Here is a 17,157-nt window from a genome sequence, read left to right on the forward strand (position 1 = left end):
TAACAGTTGCATGATTTGTGATCCTCAGTGCTTCTGCACTCTTAAAGAAGTAATATTTGAAAATACTTTCTCAGTTTTCAAGAACTCTTCTCCTACTTTGCCTTCGTGTTTCTCTGTTACAGAGAGTTGCTTTTCATTTCTCTTGTACTCTGCCAAGCACACGAGCAGGAAAGAGGATATGTGAATGGACAGCTCTGCTCTACTCTCCCTCTCTAGTCGATAGCAGCTAGCAAGCAAGGTCCTGACTCTGTCGGCAGTGTGGCAGAGGCTTATTAGTGGTAATGTTCTCCCATCATCCATCTCCAGGTGGGCTTCCGCCATTGATCTCACCGCCAAGTCTTGTCACAGGCTGCTCCTCATGAAGTGAAAGCGCTGGTTGCCATCAGCACTCACTTTTCACAACCAATCGTAGTGTTCTGTCAATAGACCTTTGAGCTGGACAGCCAATATTGGACCTTTGAGCTGTTTGTCCCTTATTGTGGAGCTAAATTCAGCCAATAAACAGCTCAGAGTTTATTGAAAGCAAGCATATAGGCATAATGCCATATAGCGTTTAGGTTGAAGAATTTACACCTGCATTCTCACTCAGTTAATTCATGACGTCATGTCAACAAACATAACGGAAAAAAAAGTTATTGCATTAGTTGGCGTCCTGAGCTCTTTACAAACAATGCTTATTCTTTAAGCACTTTATTTGTCAAGCCACTGCTTTGGCCTGTCAGATGCAAGTACAAATTCCTGTTTAATCACTCTGTGTAAACAGTACATTTGTAGGATTATTGTAAGTGGTGCATTCATCAGACTGGGAGTGCGCGTGTGAATGTTAGACACAACAAGTGCTTGCATGAATCTCTTTGAGATTCAGAGTAGAAACGCACTGCCAAATTACAAGTCCATTTACCATTAGTAGGAACTGGGTGATGTCAGATAGCGGACTATGGGGCGATCGTGGCTCAAGAGTTGGGGGTTCGCCTTGTAATCGGAAGGTTGCCGGTTCGAGCCCCAGCTTGGACAGTCTCGGTCGTTGTGTCCTTGGGCAAGACACTTCACCCGTTGCCTACTGGTGGTGGTCAGAGGGCCTGGTGGCGCCAGTGTCCGGCAGCCTCGCCTCTGTCAGTGCGCCCCAGGGTGGCTGTGGCTACAATGTAGCTTGCTATCACCAGTGTGTGAATGGGTGGATGACTGGATATGTAAAGCGCTTTGGGGTCCTTAGGGACTAGAAAAGCGCTATATAAATACAGGCCATTTACCATTTACCACTGTTTTTAAGCCTTGTGCTGGTCAGTGGCATTTTAGTGTGCATCACTTTTTAGACCATCATGAGGGTTACATCCATCTGTATCCATATTTTATACACTGCTCAAAAAAATTAAAGAAACACATCAGATTTCAATGTAAAAAAGAAAAAAAGATAATAGATATCTATACTAAAATGCATTCGGAATGAAAGATTGTTTGTTTGAAATGAAAATTATCAAAATACAGAGGGCTGAATTTAAAGACGTGGCAAGCTAGTCCATTTTGGTAAAATTTAATTCCAGCAACTCAAAATAGTGCTCAGTAGTTTGTATACATGTGCTTGTATGCATTCCCTCCATGCATCATATCCCCACACCATCACAAACTCACCACCATTCTGGTCATGCTGAACGACGTTACAGGCAGCATTACGTTCTCCAGTCTCTGTCACGTCTGTAACATTTTTGAAAAACACAGGGTGCCGATGGACTTGCTAATTTGGGTATTCTATAGCAAATGCCAAGGCCAGGCTTAATGGTAACAGGCAGTGAGCACAGGGCCCACTAGACACTGGGCTCAGGCTCTCAGGCCCCCATGAAGTCATTAACACCAAAGCAGGTGAAACGTATTAACAACCCCCTCTGCTACTTAACTGGCCAGATCAATATCCCAGAAAATGAATTGACTTGATGTTATACTCTGATTAAAAAAGTCTTCCTTTAATTATTTTGATCAGTGTAAATACAATATGTGTGAAAAGGTTGCTCTCTCACAGCAAGAGAGAATTTCCTGTATCCCTGTCTCTGGTTCTCTCTGGGAATGTGAGCGGGAATGGTTTGCTCTCGCTTTGTGTTAACCCTGAATTGGACTGACAACCTTTCCTTGGTGTATCCTGCCTCTCACCCTGTGACAGCTGGGATAGGGTCCAGTTTCCCCCTTGACCATAAAATAGGGCGACCGTGGTTCAGGGGGTTGGGAAGCTAATCTTCTAACCGGAAGGTTGCCAGTTCGATCCCCAGCTCTGTCTGTCTTGGTCGTTGTGTCCTTGGGCAAGACACTTCACCTACTGGTGATGGCCAGAGGGACCGATGGCGCGATATGGCAGCCTCGCTTCTGTCAGTCAGTTCTGTCAGCTGTGGCTACTCCACCAGTGAATGAATAGTGGAATTGTAAAGTGTTTTGATATATAAATATAAATGCAATCCATTATAAAAATGATAAGTTGGGTGGATTGTTGAAGAAGACTTGTTAAGAACTCCTGAGACCAAATTGAAACTCCTATCTGTGGAAGAAGCAGACCCAAAAAGACATGGGAGCTCAGCTCTGCCCGTTTCTCTGGTGGGTGCCACTTAGACTAAAAGCCCCTCAGTGGTTTGGCACAGTTTGTACTGCAGATGATCATCATCTCAGGCTGCAGGAGGTCAGTCAAATGGAAACTCAGATACTGGCTGTCATTAAAATAAATAAATAAATAAAATAAACCAGAAAACACTTCTCCTTCCCTTAGCAAGATAGAAGACACGGACCGATTAGTTCTATAGTGTTACTACCAATAGTAGTATTTGCTAGATGTAAATACTTCAAGAAAGAAGTTGCTTGCAACTAATTTATTTCTTCAGCTGATCCATGATATAGAATATTTGCTTGACTAAAGTAAAGGCAGCATCAGAAAATCCCACATTAACCTGGAGGCATTTGAGGCACAAGAGTGTATCCTGTATTCCTGGGTGCTTTGATTCAATTAAACATTTTTCACTGTTTCACTGAATACAGAGATGATGATTTGCATTATTGTGGAACTGGACAGCTATGAGTGTGCTACCACTGACACATTGAGCTGTTTCATCCACATGAGTCCACATTTTTCTTTAGCCTAATTTTTAGTCAAGATTTAATTGGACCAGTTCATGGAAGCTTTGCTAAATGGGCACTTGGTCGACCTGGTTCAGTGGTTTAACCAATGGAGAATTAAATGTGTCTCTCTCCCTAAAGACCTCATCTGATGCCAATGAAATTAGGCCATCTGTTGAGAACGTGTGACTCAAGTGGCAATGCTGCAAACAGAAAACCCCATGCAAATGAGTCCAGTTACATACAGCTGTAATTGAGACTAATCATCATTGTTAGGGTTTTCTTTAAAGCTATGTTAGCTTTGCACTAACAGAAATTAAAGTAAGCTCATTTGTATTTGTCTGTCTGACATTCTACTTCAAGATGAGGCTGTTTTGCTCAACTGTTAAGACTACTGGACCTGAAACCATTCACAGCATCTGAACAGTAATAGTTAGTTATCTGATATTTAATTATTAGACTGTCTAGTGCCAGGCATTTTGGTTGTTGATTAAACAGATTTTATTGCATGTTTGGAAGATTGAAAAAGCTACAGCTGCATCAGTAATCGAGATGATCAATTAATGTTATAGCAATTCGTGACATACTTATTGGATTTTAGGGCTCAGTTTCCGAGTTTGCAGTGTGGTCACATTAACAGAAAAGAAATGAGGGGGAGGGCAGGTATGGATGACAGTATCCATTCCCAGTTACAGCAGCATAGCAACATATTAACTGTGCAAAGTAAATGTTTAAATTAGCAGTTCAAGAATATGTTAAACGATACCCCATTTAAACAATTCTGTGAATTTCAAGGCTTTTCTCTTTTAATTGAGGTTCTCCAGTCATGTGAAAAAGGAAATTTACTGTATTACTGCATCCATAGGAGTTAAGAAGGTAAGTAGCAGCCAGGCATTGCTAATCAAATGCAGTTGTTTAATAGATCATTGGAAGGAGTGACCACCTCTAAAAGCAAAAAAGTCGAAGTTGACATTTTGCAAATCTGGGGCATTCAGCTGTATTTTAACCCAATGACAGCAAATTCAACTTAAAGTCAAACCATGCATTTCTCAGTGAAACTGCAAAAAACCCAAGAGCTACATATCATACTCTACAGTCCTTACATTTTAAATTGGGTGACAGTACAATAACAAAAACAAAAAAAAACAATGCCAGGATAATGACTCTTCTATCTAAAAAGGCAGCATGGCTTCGGTTTGCAAAGCTGCATGCAACAAGCCATAAGACTTCTGGAGCAATGTCCTTTGGACAAATCAGACCAAAATGAAGAAACACAAACACAGAACTTTAGCACAAACACCTCATACCAACTGTCAACACGGTGGTGGAAGGGTGAGGATTTTGGGTTTGTTTACAGCCACAGGAGCTGAGCACCTTGCAGTCATTGACCATGAGCTCCACTGTTCACAAATTATACAAATGTGAGACCATCTGTCAGCTAAAACTTTGGCAAACTGGGAAATGATCCCACCATAGCAGCTAATCTATAACAGAATGCTTGAAAATGAAAAGAATCAAGGTCTTGTAATGGCCCACTCAAAGTCCAGACCTCAAGCTCATTGAAATGCTGTGGTAGCTTTGCATAAACAAATGCCCGCAAACCTTAATGAACTCAAGCAACGTTGTGAACTAGTGTAGGTCAAAATTCCTCCACAGTGATGTGAGAGACTGAAAAAGTCATGCAGAAAATAATAGACTGCATGCACTGATTAGCCAGTGAGTGGTGACACTCGATGAGTCATGAGCGTCTCCTTCACAAAAATCAAAACCGCCATAAAACCTGATTAATTAGCAAGACACGGCATCAAATTTCTAAGAAAAAAAAACAAAAATAAAACACTGACGCGATTTTAGTTTTAAGTTATTTTTATTTATGGAATAGTTTCCAGTTTTACTACATGACAGTTTTATTACAGCTTTTACGTGTATTTTCTTCTGTGAACAAAATATTGCTACTGCCTTTCAAAATAAATTAGCATTTTGTTTTCCTTGTCAAAATAAAGAAGACTGGACTTTTCACTGCACTTCATAAAACACCATGTCTGATCTGCCAGAGACATGTTACACATTAATTACTTTTATAAAAATGTTATCATGGATGAGTGTAACATTAATTAAACAGGCTGCTTTGCTACAAATATATTCTTTTACATGTATCACCCAGATTAGACAGCAAACACCAAGAGGAAACACATCAAATTAACATCAAAGCTTTGAACATCAATAGATTATAACAATTTATTGAAATTATTGAAAACAGCTTGCATGACTTTAGTTTTAAGGCATTTTTTAAATTCTCTTTAACAATATTTCACTATATTATAAGACTTTCCACACAGACATATAAAAATACAGCTATTATTCTAAGAATAAACATGGATGTGTCACCTAGTAATTTTTCTGGTCATAGTTTTGGAAATTGTGACATTCACTTTGGCTGATGATACACAGATACATATCCTATGTGTCATTTGCACACAACTAATATTCTCACACACCGCACCACTAATTAACCATGGATTTGCTTCGTTGTAACACAAGCCACCACACGAGATTAAAAAAAACCACTCACAATTTATATGTGTAGACAAATCTACATCCCAGTTTTAGTGAACATTTAAATGCTATAACATCATGCATAATGTAGATCACCGGAATTAACTGAAATCGTACTCTGTTTTATTCTGAATATTAAAAATGGTCACTGTAGTTAATTTAAAATTACACAAGCTCCATGCATTTAATGATCTGTTTTGGCAAATTGCACATATACCCTTGATTTTGTGTTATTGCACAGAGAACCTACAGTGTAGCTAACATCAACTTCCTTCTACCTCCAAGTGCAAATAAAAAGCACTTACATAAGTGAACACAGTGGAATGCCTCAGTCATTAGTGGACTGTATCTTGCTTATAATGCGGCACTGTTTATAACACTTTACACATAATATAACTATTGCTATTAAATACAGTACATACATTATAGCTAGACAACTTTGAATGTGCCACTGAAACCATATCACATAACTCACTTACAGCCACTTTTCTATGTTTGAAGGTATTCACACACACGTTGACATAAACATCTTAAAGTTCATCATCACACAGACTTCACATTTGCACAGCCTCTTTGGCAACCTGATGGCATCAGAAGAATAAAAAAACTAACTTTAGAACATTTAAATCTTACAGCACACAACAAGTGAGGTTTGCAGAATCACATTTACAGGATGTTATGATTGTTATAAGTGACTTTTATTTAGTGTTGGTATTTTTTTTTGCCATGTAAAGTATGTTACTAGTCTAAAATATACACTAGGATCATTCGGCTGAATCTCTCACTGACTGAGGAATTGACCCTCAGATCAGTGCTACAAAGCGGACATGGCTTTAGTTTCCTAAAGGCAGCAGACCAGTTAATGTCAGTCTACCAAGTCAAGCAGGATCAGTGCTGGACCAAAATCGTTCTGTTGTCCACACAGATCCAAGAGAAAACTTTTTGTTTCTTCTTTTAGTTTTCATACATATATATATATATATATATATATATATATATATATATATATATATATATAATTTTTTTTTTAAATGTACATGTTTTATATACAGTTACATGTGAACTTTAAGGCTTTAAATTTTGTTATGAAAGTAACACTATTGCACAGACAACAAAGACATGTGAAGGCATCTTAACTACTGAGTCTAATGCTAAAGCCTAACAGTGGTGAGTGGAGCAGCTGAGTGGGCGTACTCCCTCAGTATGGCTTACTTCCCTGATTTATGAGGCTGGCTGGCTCCCTGGCTGGAGACAGCAAGTTTGCTAGCTGTAGCATTGCTTCTATTGCACAAGTCCCTGATTTCCAGCAGGCCCTCATTCAAGGCTTTAACGAAAACGACCGAGCTAGTCTCTGTGTTGTCCCAGAAACTAGAAATGCAGAAGATGATGTGGTCTGACTGTGGGTTGTAACAGGCGCCATAACCGTTGGGCACTACTGGGCCATAGCAGCAGAACATTTCCACAGTGGTAGGAACCTGGAGTCAAGACCACATAATTATAATCATCATCATAATAATACTACATTTTATTTATAGGTGCCTTTTAAAACACTAAAGGACACAGTTGAAGACATCATAGAAAGGTAAGAAGCAGATTCCTAAAATTAATGTGATATTTTACAGGAAGCCAGTGAAGCTGCCAAAGGACGGGAATAGACCTGATTAATTTGCTACTGTGGGGTGAAAATGTTCTGAGGGAAGCAAAAGCTAAATCTAAAGATGGTCTAACAGAATAAACTCACTATCAGGGGACGTCAGATTCAGGTGAAGTCTAGCAAAGAAACAAAAACAAAAAAAAAATGTTTTGGTTGGATAAACAACATCATCATTGTCATCTTCCTTTTCTTCTTCTTTAAGCTGTTAGTGGATCATCTACCATCTCACTAAAAACACCATAGCAGGCCTTATTACCGTCTTGTAAACCTTCCCTTTCACTGTTGCTGCTATCTGCACCCACCCACCCATACATCCCTTCTCTATCTCTTTTGTGGGCTGTCCATTGGTTTGGAGGGTTGACCATATAGGTATTTAAACTCGTCTACCTTAACTATGTCTCCTTGCAGCCTCACTGATACACCTGTCTCCGTCTCATTCACAAACATCTGCTTCTTTTCCTTTTCATTCCTATTCTCAAGCGCATACCTTCACCTCTCCAGGCTCTCTTCCACCTGCTCCCTGCTCACACTACACATCACAATGTTGTCTGCGAATATTATAGTCCATGGACACTCCTGCCTGACCTCATCTGTCAACCTGTCCATCACCACTGCAAACAAGAAGGGGCTCTCTCTTATTAACCTAGCTTCAACAACTCTTGCCCATTTATTTATGGTGTTGTTCATCAGCTTTATCCCTCTGTAGTTATTATAGATGTCCACATAATTCTTGTTTTTAAAAACTGCTACCAGTACACTTGTTCTCCATTCATCAGACGTCATCTCAGTCTCTAAGGTTGTGACAAACGATGTGGTGAAAAAGTCCACTGCCCTCTCTCCTCCGCATCTCCTTAAACCTAATATCTTTAATTAGGCTTCTGCAGTTTGGAAATTGGCACGTGCACATTTGCAGACTCCATTACTGCTTTAAAATAATTACTTTATGGTTTAGTGATTCTCTTTATGAGGTCTCTTCATTGTTCTTGATTGTCTTTGTTGGTTATAGAGTGTGGTACTGAATGAAAATTTGCCCTTAAAAAACTCCACAGCGGCTTAACTTGAATTAAATGCACACGAGTATCCTCAAATTGCAGAAAACACAATAGCAGATTTATTTGTGCTTTACAGGTATATTAACACATCATTTTTTTCTTTTTCATTCTTAGTTTGTGGAAAAGCAGAGAAACATCTGTATTTCTCTTTTTGTCTCCATGGAACATCTGGTGTTTCATCTGTCCCGATAAAGGGAAACGTATAACTTGAAGAGTGTAGGTTCTGCAGAGGATTTGTATTTCTGGTATCAATTATATATATATTTTAATAGCATATGATTATGTAGTACCTGACTGGTAGAGAGGATGAAGTGGTTACTGGCCAGATATGTCTCATCACAAAAGATTTCTGGCTTTTCCATGTTGAGCTCCTTTGCGATCCTCAGAAGTCCAAGGAGGTGATTGTCTATCGCCATTCCTGTAATCGCCTGAAAAACATATTTTTGACAATTTAAGGGTTTTATGAATAGTTACTTTTCCACATCCATTCACTAAAAGGGACTTCTTTATCCCAGAAATGTGGCTCACTGTTCTTTGAAATACAGCTGAGCCACAACCAGAGCCTCATCAAAGCTTTCACCAGCCTCTTACTGTCATTTTTGGGGCAAAACAAAAAAAAAAAAGAATTTTGGAAGTAAAACTTGTTCTAATTTTTTTTTTTTGCCAAAAATTAGATGAGGAGATTAATGTAGAATTTCCATCTGTGCATTATAGATATCGAATCTAGAATCTAGAATCTACCAGTACTTTTAAAGCTAATTACATAGCATGCTTTATTGCACATGTCGACCATTTCTTGGCTGGTGTGGTGAGAACTTTGGATTAATACTCACTGCAATTGTATAACTTGTCTGGGCTTTAATTGCATCCCCCAGTCGCTTCATCTTTTCTGAGTCCTGTCAGAGAAGAAAAGTCATTCAATGAAAAAAAAAGTGGACACAGGACATTTGTTGCATCGAGACAGCAGCAAAGCCAGCCATTTTTCATAGATCCGCTAAATCTTCAGGGGGATCATCTGGTTGACTGACTTTTCCTTGCCAAGGTTGCCAGTCGCACCTGTTTCATAAGTGAGGCGCGATGAGCAGTAAAGTGGGAGTTAGTAATTAAAGCGGAAGTGAGAAAAATGACTCACAGAGAACGCTCCCCTCTCATCTGCCATAGACTTTACAAAGGCCAGGGCCTCGGCGGTCGCTGAGCGAATGTTATCTACGCGACCTTCTTGGAAACGCCGAATTGATGCACTCTCGTAAGTGGACACGAGCCTTCCAGTGCATCTAAGTGCAGGGCAGACATGATTTGAAATTGCACCTTGATGGCAAACAGTTCAATTAGAGATATGCTTATGATATCACACATTGAATATTTGTTACTTGAAAAATGCAAGCTGCAAGGCAACTTGTATGAAGGCATCTGGACTCATCTTCTGCTGCTTGATAAATTCTTTCCCATAATCTTTGAATTTGAAAACATTCATGTCAAGATTATTCACCAGCCTGAAGAAGAAAACAGTAGATTTTTGTGACTTCCAGTCTCAAAAAAATCTGTACTTATTTATAATTGTAGTTGTGTGTTTGTGCTAGTCTTGCCTCTGCAATCTCTCTGCAGATGCTGCTAAGAGTCCTTGGATATGTGGGTTACATTTCCAGCGTAGCCTCCTTGGAGGAGGAAGCTCTCTATAGCTGGAGGACTTGACCATCTTGGAAGGACTTTCCATTCTGTTCAGAACAACAACACGTTTCTTTCAGACACTTCTGGCCTCATCAGCATTCATTTAGATGACCATATTCAGTGTGCAGCCTGTCTTGCTACAGTGGGCTAACTTACATATATTTCATTATGTATTCACAGCACTGCACCAGAACGATCCCTTCAAATGGTGAATGCTCACACACCACTCCACATATCCCATCCATGCCTACAACAAACTGAGAAAATGGGGATTAAATGATTATCCAAATTTTACAGTCATGGAAAACTGAAGCACCTGCAATATCGTCTTACCTGCATTGACTTGTCATACCAGCGGTTTGCACCGTTCTTTTCATGTCCTCCACCATGTAGCATCAACAGGGCCCTGTTGGTGTCACTGGGTTGCAGGCCGCTGGGCTCATCCAGACACACCACACAGATGCAGCTCTCAATCAGTGCCAGAGAGTCCCTGTTGATCTGATCTGGACAGATGAAAGAAGGAAACCCATGTCCTGGATTTGCTTTTTCTAAAAAAATTTGATTAAAATGTTAAATTGAGTAAGAATGAAGTTGTGGTAAGACCTTTTATTAGTGCCTCTCTAGCTTGCGCCCATTCTGTCCTTCCATCAGATGTCAAGATGCCAAAAGGGGGGAGCTTCTCCTCAGCGTTTTCAGACATTTTCACAATCTTCTCCAGCTGGGATAAGATCTCCTCCTCACTGAGCTGCTTGCTGTTTGCGACTACATCCAACACGAAAAACTAGTGAGAAAAATAAATTACAGCAATCACAAGTCTCTCAACTGTTCCATCAAGTACAGCTTCACCAGGGTGATTCAACTCGGCAAGAGAATATTTAAGTTAAAATATTTCCTTGCATGCTAATTGCGCTTTATAGCTAACCTTACGGCTACTGTTTGAACAGCTGAGATAATAACGACATTAGTAATAATGACAGGGACTGAGAAGGGCCAATTACCTGCTTCTCTTCCACGATCAGTTTAACATGCGACTCAAGGAAGCTCTCAGACAAAGTGGCCGATTTAATCTGCAGTAATTAAGTTAACTCGCTGTATCTCCATAGGGACGGGCCCTTAGAGGCTACAGATTGATGGCTCCCAGAATCATTTCCAGGGGAGAGTTCCTGAGTTTTTCCATGTTAATTTGCAGTCTCATTCTTAACCTTCATAAAAATCAATATATTAGCCATGGGCTATAGATGCTGCAGATGTTGGTGGCATGTGTTTGAATGTGGATCGGTGACTTTGATGTGACTCTGAGATGAGATGATAATGAGTACAGGCTGTTTTGTACAGGGGATTGTGTTAGATGATAGGTAAGGAAAAGACCACACACACACATAGAAGCCCGTTCAGCTATCTTAGTGAAGACCTTCATTGACATAATGGTTTCCCTAGCCCCTTACCCTAACCATAACCATTAAAAATGAATTCCTAACCCTTACCCTTACCCTAAACCTAACCATAACCTAATTGTAACCCTGAAACTAACACCACATTTTGAGCCTCAAAAAGGCCTTCAAACTTGTGAGGACCGGTGAGTGTGTCCTCACAAGTGACTGTTGGTTCTCACAAGCATAGTAGAATGCAGATTTCGGTCCTCACAAAGATAGCTAGACAGGAACACACACACACACACACACACACACTTGTTTTAATATCTTAGTGAGGACATCTAATTAACATAATGTTTTCCCTAGCCGCTTATCCTAAACCTCACCATCAAAATTGAATGCCTAAACCTAACTATAACCTAATTGTAACCCTGACACTAAAACCACATCTTGAGTCTCAAAAATGCCTTTAAACTCGTGGGGACGGCTATTTTGTCCCCTTAAGAGACTGTTGGTCCCCACAAGTATAGTAGCACAAGTATAGTAGCAAGTATAGTTTTTGGTCCTCACGAAAATATCTAAACACGCGCGCGCGCGCGCACGCACACACACACACACACACACACACACACACATAATTCTTACCTGCTTTATTTTAAAGCTGGGTTAAAAGCTGGGTTTAAAATAAAGCAGTTAAACTATAAAAGTCAAGTAGGAGAGCCTTATTGGGGATTTAAATGACTTCTGTCACCTGGCTCCTGCTGTGAAACTATAGCTTACCTTACCGCTACATGCTGTCTATTATGACAATTCCTTTTTAGTACTTCCTGGTCCGTCTTGTCCCAGTATGAAACTTTGGCCAGTTTAAATATTCAAATAGACACAGTCAGCCACAGATAGTCACACTTTCATAGCAGGCGCTGCTTTTTGAGAAAGAACTGACTCCCCTGTTACAGCAGAATTAAAATTAGTCAAATAACTAACAGGTCTAATTCTGTTCTATCTGTCCTTCATGCAAAAGGTCTATAAGATGATCCTCAGGAGGTGCAGTAGTGGGTACATTGGGTAAGTTTCTCAGATTCCTTTCAATAATGACTTTACTTACAATTATTATTTTTCTTAGCTTTTTTTCTGTATTTGAGAGGGGTGTAGAAAAGGTTTCTTTATTTACTGTTACCACAGGGAAAAAAAGGTATAATTATATTCACTCAAGTAAAGGTGCTTAGACTAGTCCTTACTTTAAAATCTGACTTGAGCATCTCTGCTACATAGAAACTGACTTGTATGTCACTCTATATGTATTCTCTCAAATGGACAGAAAACACTCTTTAATCAGCAGTATTACTGAGTGTGAGAAGTCTCCTCAACGGCCAGTGTCCTGACCTGATTCTTGCATGCCACAATCATGTGCTCCAGTGCTGAGGATGCTGCCTTCATCTGGACCTTCAGCGTGTCTGTCTTTAATCCCGGATAGCGGTAGGAGGTGAAGAGGCGATAGTACTGCTCCATGCACATAGGCATGACAGCTAGCTGGCCTCGAGTGAAATCCACTGGCAGCGATCGCCTGAGAGACATTTTTACACACACCAGATCACCTATGAAAAGACTTGTGATTCATTATTATATAATTTTGGTTTTAATCTTCAATCCACATAGCTTGCAGGTTGAACTTACGTATCGATGAGAGCCTTGTATTCCAAAACTCCACTGATGAGACGGGCGGCAAATCTTAAAAGAGCAAGAAGGAGGGTGAAATTTGAAAGTGGTATTGTTGTGAAACACCAAAGTTATACAGCAGAATGGCTTGTGATTGTAATTACATATACTCCCATCTCTCAAAGAACTAACAGTAATCACATTATGGTGAATTACTGGGATACAGTGTGAGAGTTGCGTGTGTTCATCTGCGAGAGGGAGAGAGCCGGTCTGTATGTGTGAGTGGGTGAGTGGGCAAAGAGGGAAAACGCAGTGGCTTGTCAGGTCTCATGTTGTATATCATTTGTCTTGGTGTTATTACGTTCAAAGCCAGATCAATACAAAGGAGGCAGCCTCAGTGCACCACACCCCTAAATGAGGCCTGACTAAGAGTCTCCGTGGAGAGCTTGGCCCTGTCACTCCCAATCTAATAAGTGGCCGTGTCAGTAGATTACCAGCTGCTTGGGGTGCTCTGGAAATATTCACTTAGTGGCTGTGCAAGCTGACAAAAGCTAATGTTGAGCTACAGGGCTGGATGGACCGGTGTAATTTCTGGCAGACCACAGCTCATTTAATAACGGTCAAAGATTCTTTCCATGACTGTAAAATTCAGATAATAATCTGAGTCTGCATCTATACAAAAGAACATAAAAATCTGTCAGCAGCTAAAGAGCTGATTATGTGTTTGCGCAGTATTGTGTGCAACATTCAGCATGTGGCCTTTTTTTCCTTTGGTACAGAACTTACAGCGCACACTCACTTTATGCTCAGTCATTGTGTGACATATTAAGTGAGTTACTTTGTAGTTCTCCCACATTTGCTTGCAGCTTGACAGAGAATATTGGTTTTAAGGATAGATGATCAGAGAATAACAGTAATAATAAGTAAAAGAATATTTTCAGCACATTTACATACATTTAAAACAACTATTTAAAGGTTCCAGCTTGTGTTTTCTGGATCATATAGAAAAATAAACTCATGATTTCGGATGGTTTTCAAATTTTAAAAAAATCTGTTATTTAAGACAGTAATTGAAAGGTAGATTCACTGTTAATAAAAGAAAGCTATATTTATTTTTGTTCTGACTTATTGAGACTTTTCCCCTCTGGATAAATATGCTTCTTTGTCATTCATTCCCTTGATAGACACCTAGAAAGACAACTTACAGAGAATCAAACTAAATTTGGATGTTTATCTGACTCAAATATCACCTGCTAAAGAATTTAAATACCGAAATGGAAACATCTGCATCTTCGATTTTGATTAGTTTGACCTTTTATTCTAAAAAAACCTTTGGTTTTACAACCTCCAAAGGAAGGGTGAATAAAAAAAAGTCATCATAGCAGAAGTCCAGAACATACCTGAGGGCGTCTTTATGATCTTTAAACATCTGCTTAGGAAACACCATGGCAGGACTGGAGTTGACTGGCAGGGCCAACCTGTTGTTCAGGTACATGTCCTCCAGCCAGTAGTCATAGACCTAAATGTGAACACAGGGACAGTTTTTGAGAAATGTTGCTTTGTTAAATGTGTTTGGACTCAAGTTATTACTTTCAGAGTTGAGACCTGTGCAGTGAAGTAAAAAGCCATTACAGTGTATCACTGCCAGATGAAAAGGAGAGTGGGAGAGTGGTGCTAGTGTGAGAGTGGGAGTGTGATAGATTTCACTGAGCTGGATGTCTAGTGGACTGACCGATCACCCAGACAAAGCACAAGCGGAGGCAGGGATAAATGTTTATCACGGAGTTTAAGACTTTTTTAACTAATTTTTTATCCTAAATAAAATAATTTACAGCTGATTTCAGCAATTCAACTATCTAACAAACAGTGCAAAAATACATGCAGGTATTTATATAGTCATAAAGTCAAAACAATACAGAAGCTCCTTATTGATAGAAGTAGGATGCACACTGTAATTTTTCCTGTTCATGCACATAAACAACTTTTCATCTGTTAGGTCTGTGTTTACCCAGTTTGCCATCTTGTCCCTCCTCTCTAAAAGATTCTTCTGGAGAGTCTCTCCCACGCCCCCAGGAGCCCCAAACTTCTCCACGATGGCCCTTGTTTTCTTAAACTGCTCCTCCTTCGCCAGGTGTTGAACGCACTTCAAGTAAGTGTCAAGGGTTTGTTTCAGCAGGGGAACGGGGACCTTTGGCAGCACCTGATATCACAAAAAACATCACACGAAGAGTAATGGAAGGAAAGCAACTGTCAGCATTTTAATGGGATTCAGTGTTCATTAGCTAAAGCAGTCGTTTATTATTAGAACCTAAGTTAATAATGCATTTTGACTGCTTCAAGGCCAATTTGAGAATAAACTACACAGTCTCCTGTGCATTGCAAATTACCCATGAGGTAAGTTCAAATTGATAATATTATCTGTGTGATGTTTGGTCATTTGCATGCTGTTGGTAAGCCAAGATTATAATATGGAGACGTGCAGTTCAAATGCAGAACAATGTATCTGCAAATTCTTGGAAATCTTTAGATATTTTCAGAAGGTCCTTAATTGGTATTTAGAAAATAAATAAATAAATAAATAAATAAATTTAATTAAGCACTGGTTTGACCCTGTAAACGCAGCATTGTCTCTGTTATATTATAGTCTGCTGCATCATTTTGATCAAATTTCTGCACAAAATTAATGTGTGCTATAGTGTCTTGAACATACTTTCTATGTTCACGAATGAGGGTTTTTTTTTGCCCCTAGCGGCCAGTTAGGCAAATGAAGCTGGCGCTTTCCGTGGTGCTGAAAGCCAGTACCCTTACTTTGCCAACTTAGGCACCACGGGCGGCGCTCGGCACAAAAAAAGTAAAGCTGACTTAAAGAAGCAGCGGTGTGTGTTCATACTTGGCTGTCTCGGTCTCTCGCCGTCCCTCTCTCCAAGATTGGCATGATTAGTCCAGTCTCGACCAGTGAATATAACTCGGAATCTCCCCCCACCCTTAATAGGGTCTGGCTTCAGCCGTTCCTGCATGAAGCGTGTTCAAGGAGAGAAAAGAAGCAAAAAATAAATAAAAATTAGGCCTGTTGATAAAATGTAACTACACATTTGTGTGCTGTCTGAAAGTGAGCCAGCAGGCTTCCATTTTTGATCAAGTTACAGCCTAACGCAATTTACTTCTTGTGCTTGCATTCCAGCTGCGCCTCCTGACTCACTGCAGACAGATAAACATTTTAAAAAGCCCTTTCCTATTTCCTTCCCTTCAAAAAATCCAAAACAAAATAAAGAGGTTTTTCTTTTACATCAATTTTAATATTAAAAGTGCTAAAATCCTAAAGAGACACAATGAAGAGGAGCATCATTAGATGCAAGTCCTTTTAGTGGAAAACAAGTGGACTGATTAACTAAAACTTAACTTGAGCAAAACTGTAAAGTAAAGAAATCTCCCCCCGCTGTGCGCCAAACAGGCTCAGAAATATGATGATGATGGTAACTTTTGAAATGAACACCAAGTCTCCGTTTGTTACAGTTTATCAGAGCCTTACCCGATCAGCGAAGCGATCAAAAGGTCAGAGAAGTGTGTGAAAGTTGGCATCACCTCCCACGTCCAAGCGGTGAAAGCCCATGTTAGAGGAAAACTCCGTTTAGACGCTGGACTGCTCCCCTGTCCCCACGCGTCGCCATACGGCTGTGGCTCCACATTAAAGCACGCCTTGGAAAAGATGCTGAAGGTGTTTGCGTTTACCTACCCCCTTGAGGCAAGAAACTCCTCCCATCGAAATCTATTCGCGGAACATATTATCTGACAGCTTGCTTCCCCCCTCCCGCCCACACCCTATAAAATTTTTAATATATATCAAAAACTGACCGAGCGTCTGGTTGTCATTCAGGTGTCCTGTGATCACCCTGCGGGGTCCACAGTTTTGTTTTTTTTGTTTTTTAGATTTAAATGCTAAGCTTGTCTCATGGTCTCGGGTTTGACAACGTGGTGAGGTTATAACCGAGAACTAAATCAGTTTATGCGTGTTACACTTGAATTTGTTCGATTTTTGTTTACGCACTGTGACTAATGTGCGCCTCCTGTGTCAGCAAGCAAAAATTCAAAAATAAAGATTTTTTCCTGA

General features: G+C 39.9%; 1 protein-coding gene across 1 annotated transcript; it reads right to left on the reverse strand.

Annotated features, from left to right (window-relative positions):
• Positions 1-6,660: 6,660 nt before the first annotated feature.
• On the reverse strand, positions 6,661-16,834 carry chatb (choline O-acetyltransferase b). Its single transcript, XM_026178472.1, has 15 exons — positions 16,579-16,834; positions 15,940-16,060; positions 15,058-15,249; positions 14,450-14,568; positions 13,068-13,121; positions 12,777-12,957; positions 10,624-10,801; positions 10,354-10,523; positions 10,177-10,277; positions 9,939-10,067; positions 9,723-9,845; positions 9,485-9,626; positions 9,186-9,248; positions 8,643-8,780; positions 6,661-7,121 (listed from the first exon to the last, which is right to left on the reverse strand). The coding sequence occupies exons 2-15, from the start codon at positions 15,982-15,984 to the stop codon at positions 6,855-6,857; spliced, it is 1,902 nt and encodes a 633-aa protein (XP_026034257.1). The 5' UTR covers positions 15,985-16,060; positions 16,579-16,834; the 3' UTR covers positions 6,661-6,854.
• Between the last annotated feature and the right edge of the window lie 323 nt (positions 16,835-17,157).

The sequence above is a fragment of the Astatotilapia calliptera genome, chromosome 8 (assembly GCF_900246225.1).
Source record: "Astatotilapia calliptera chromosome 8, fAstCal1.2, whole genome shotgun sequence".
In the NCBI taxonomy this organism is placed as follows: Eukaryota; Metazoa; Chordata; class Actinopteri; order Cichliformes; family Cichlidae; genus Astatotilapia; species Astatotilapia calliptera.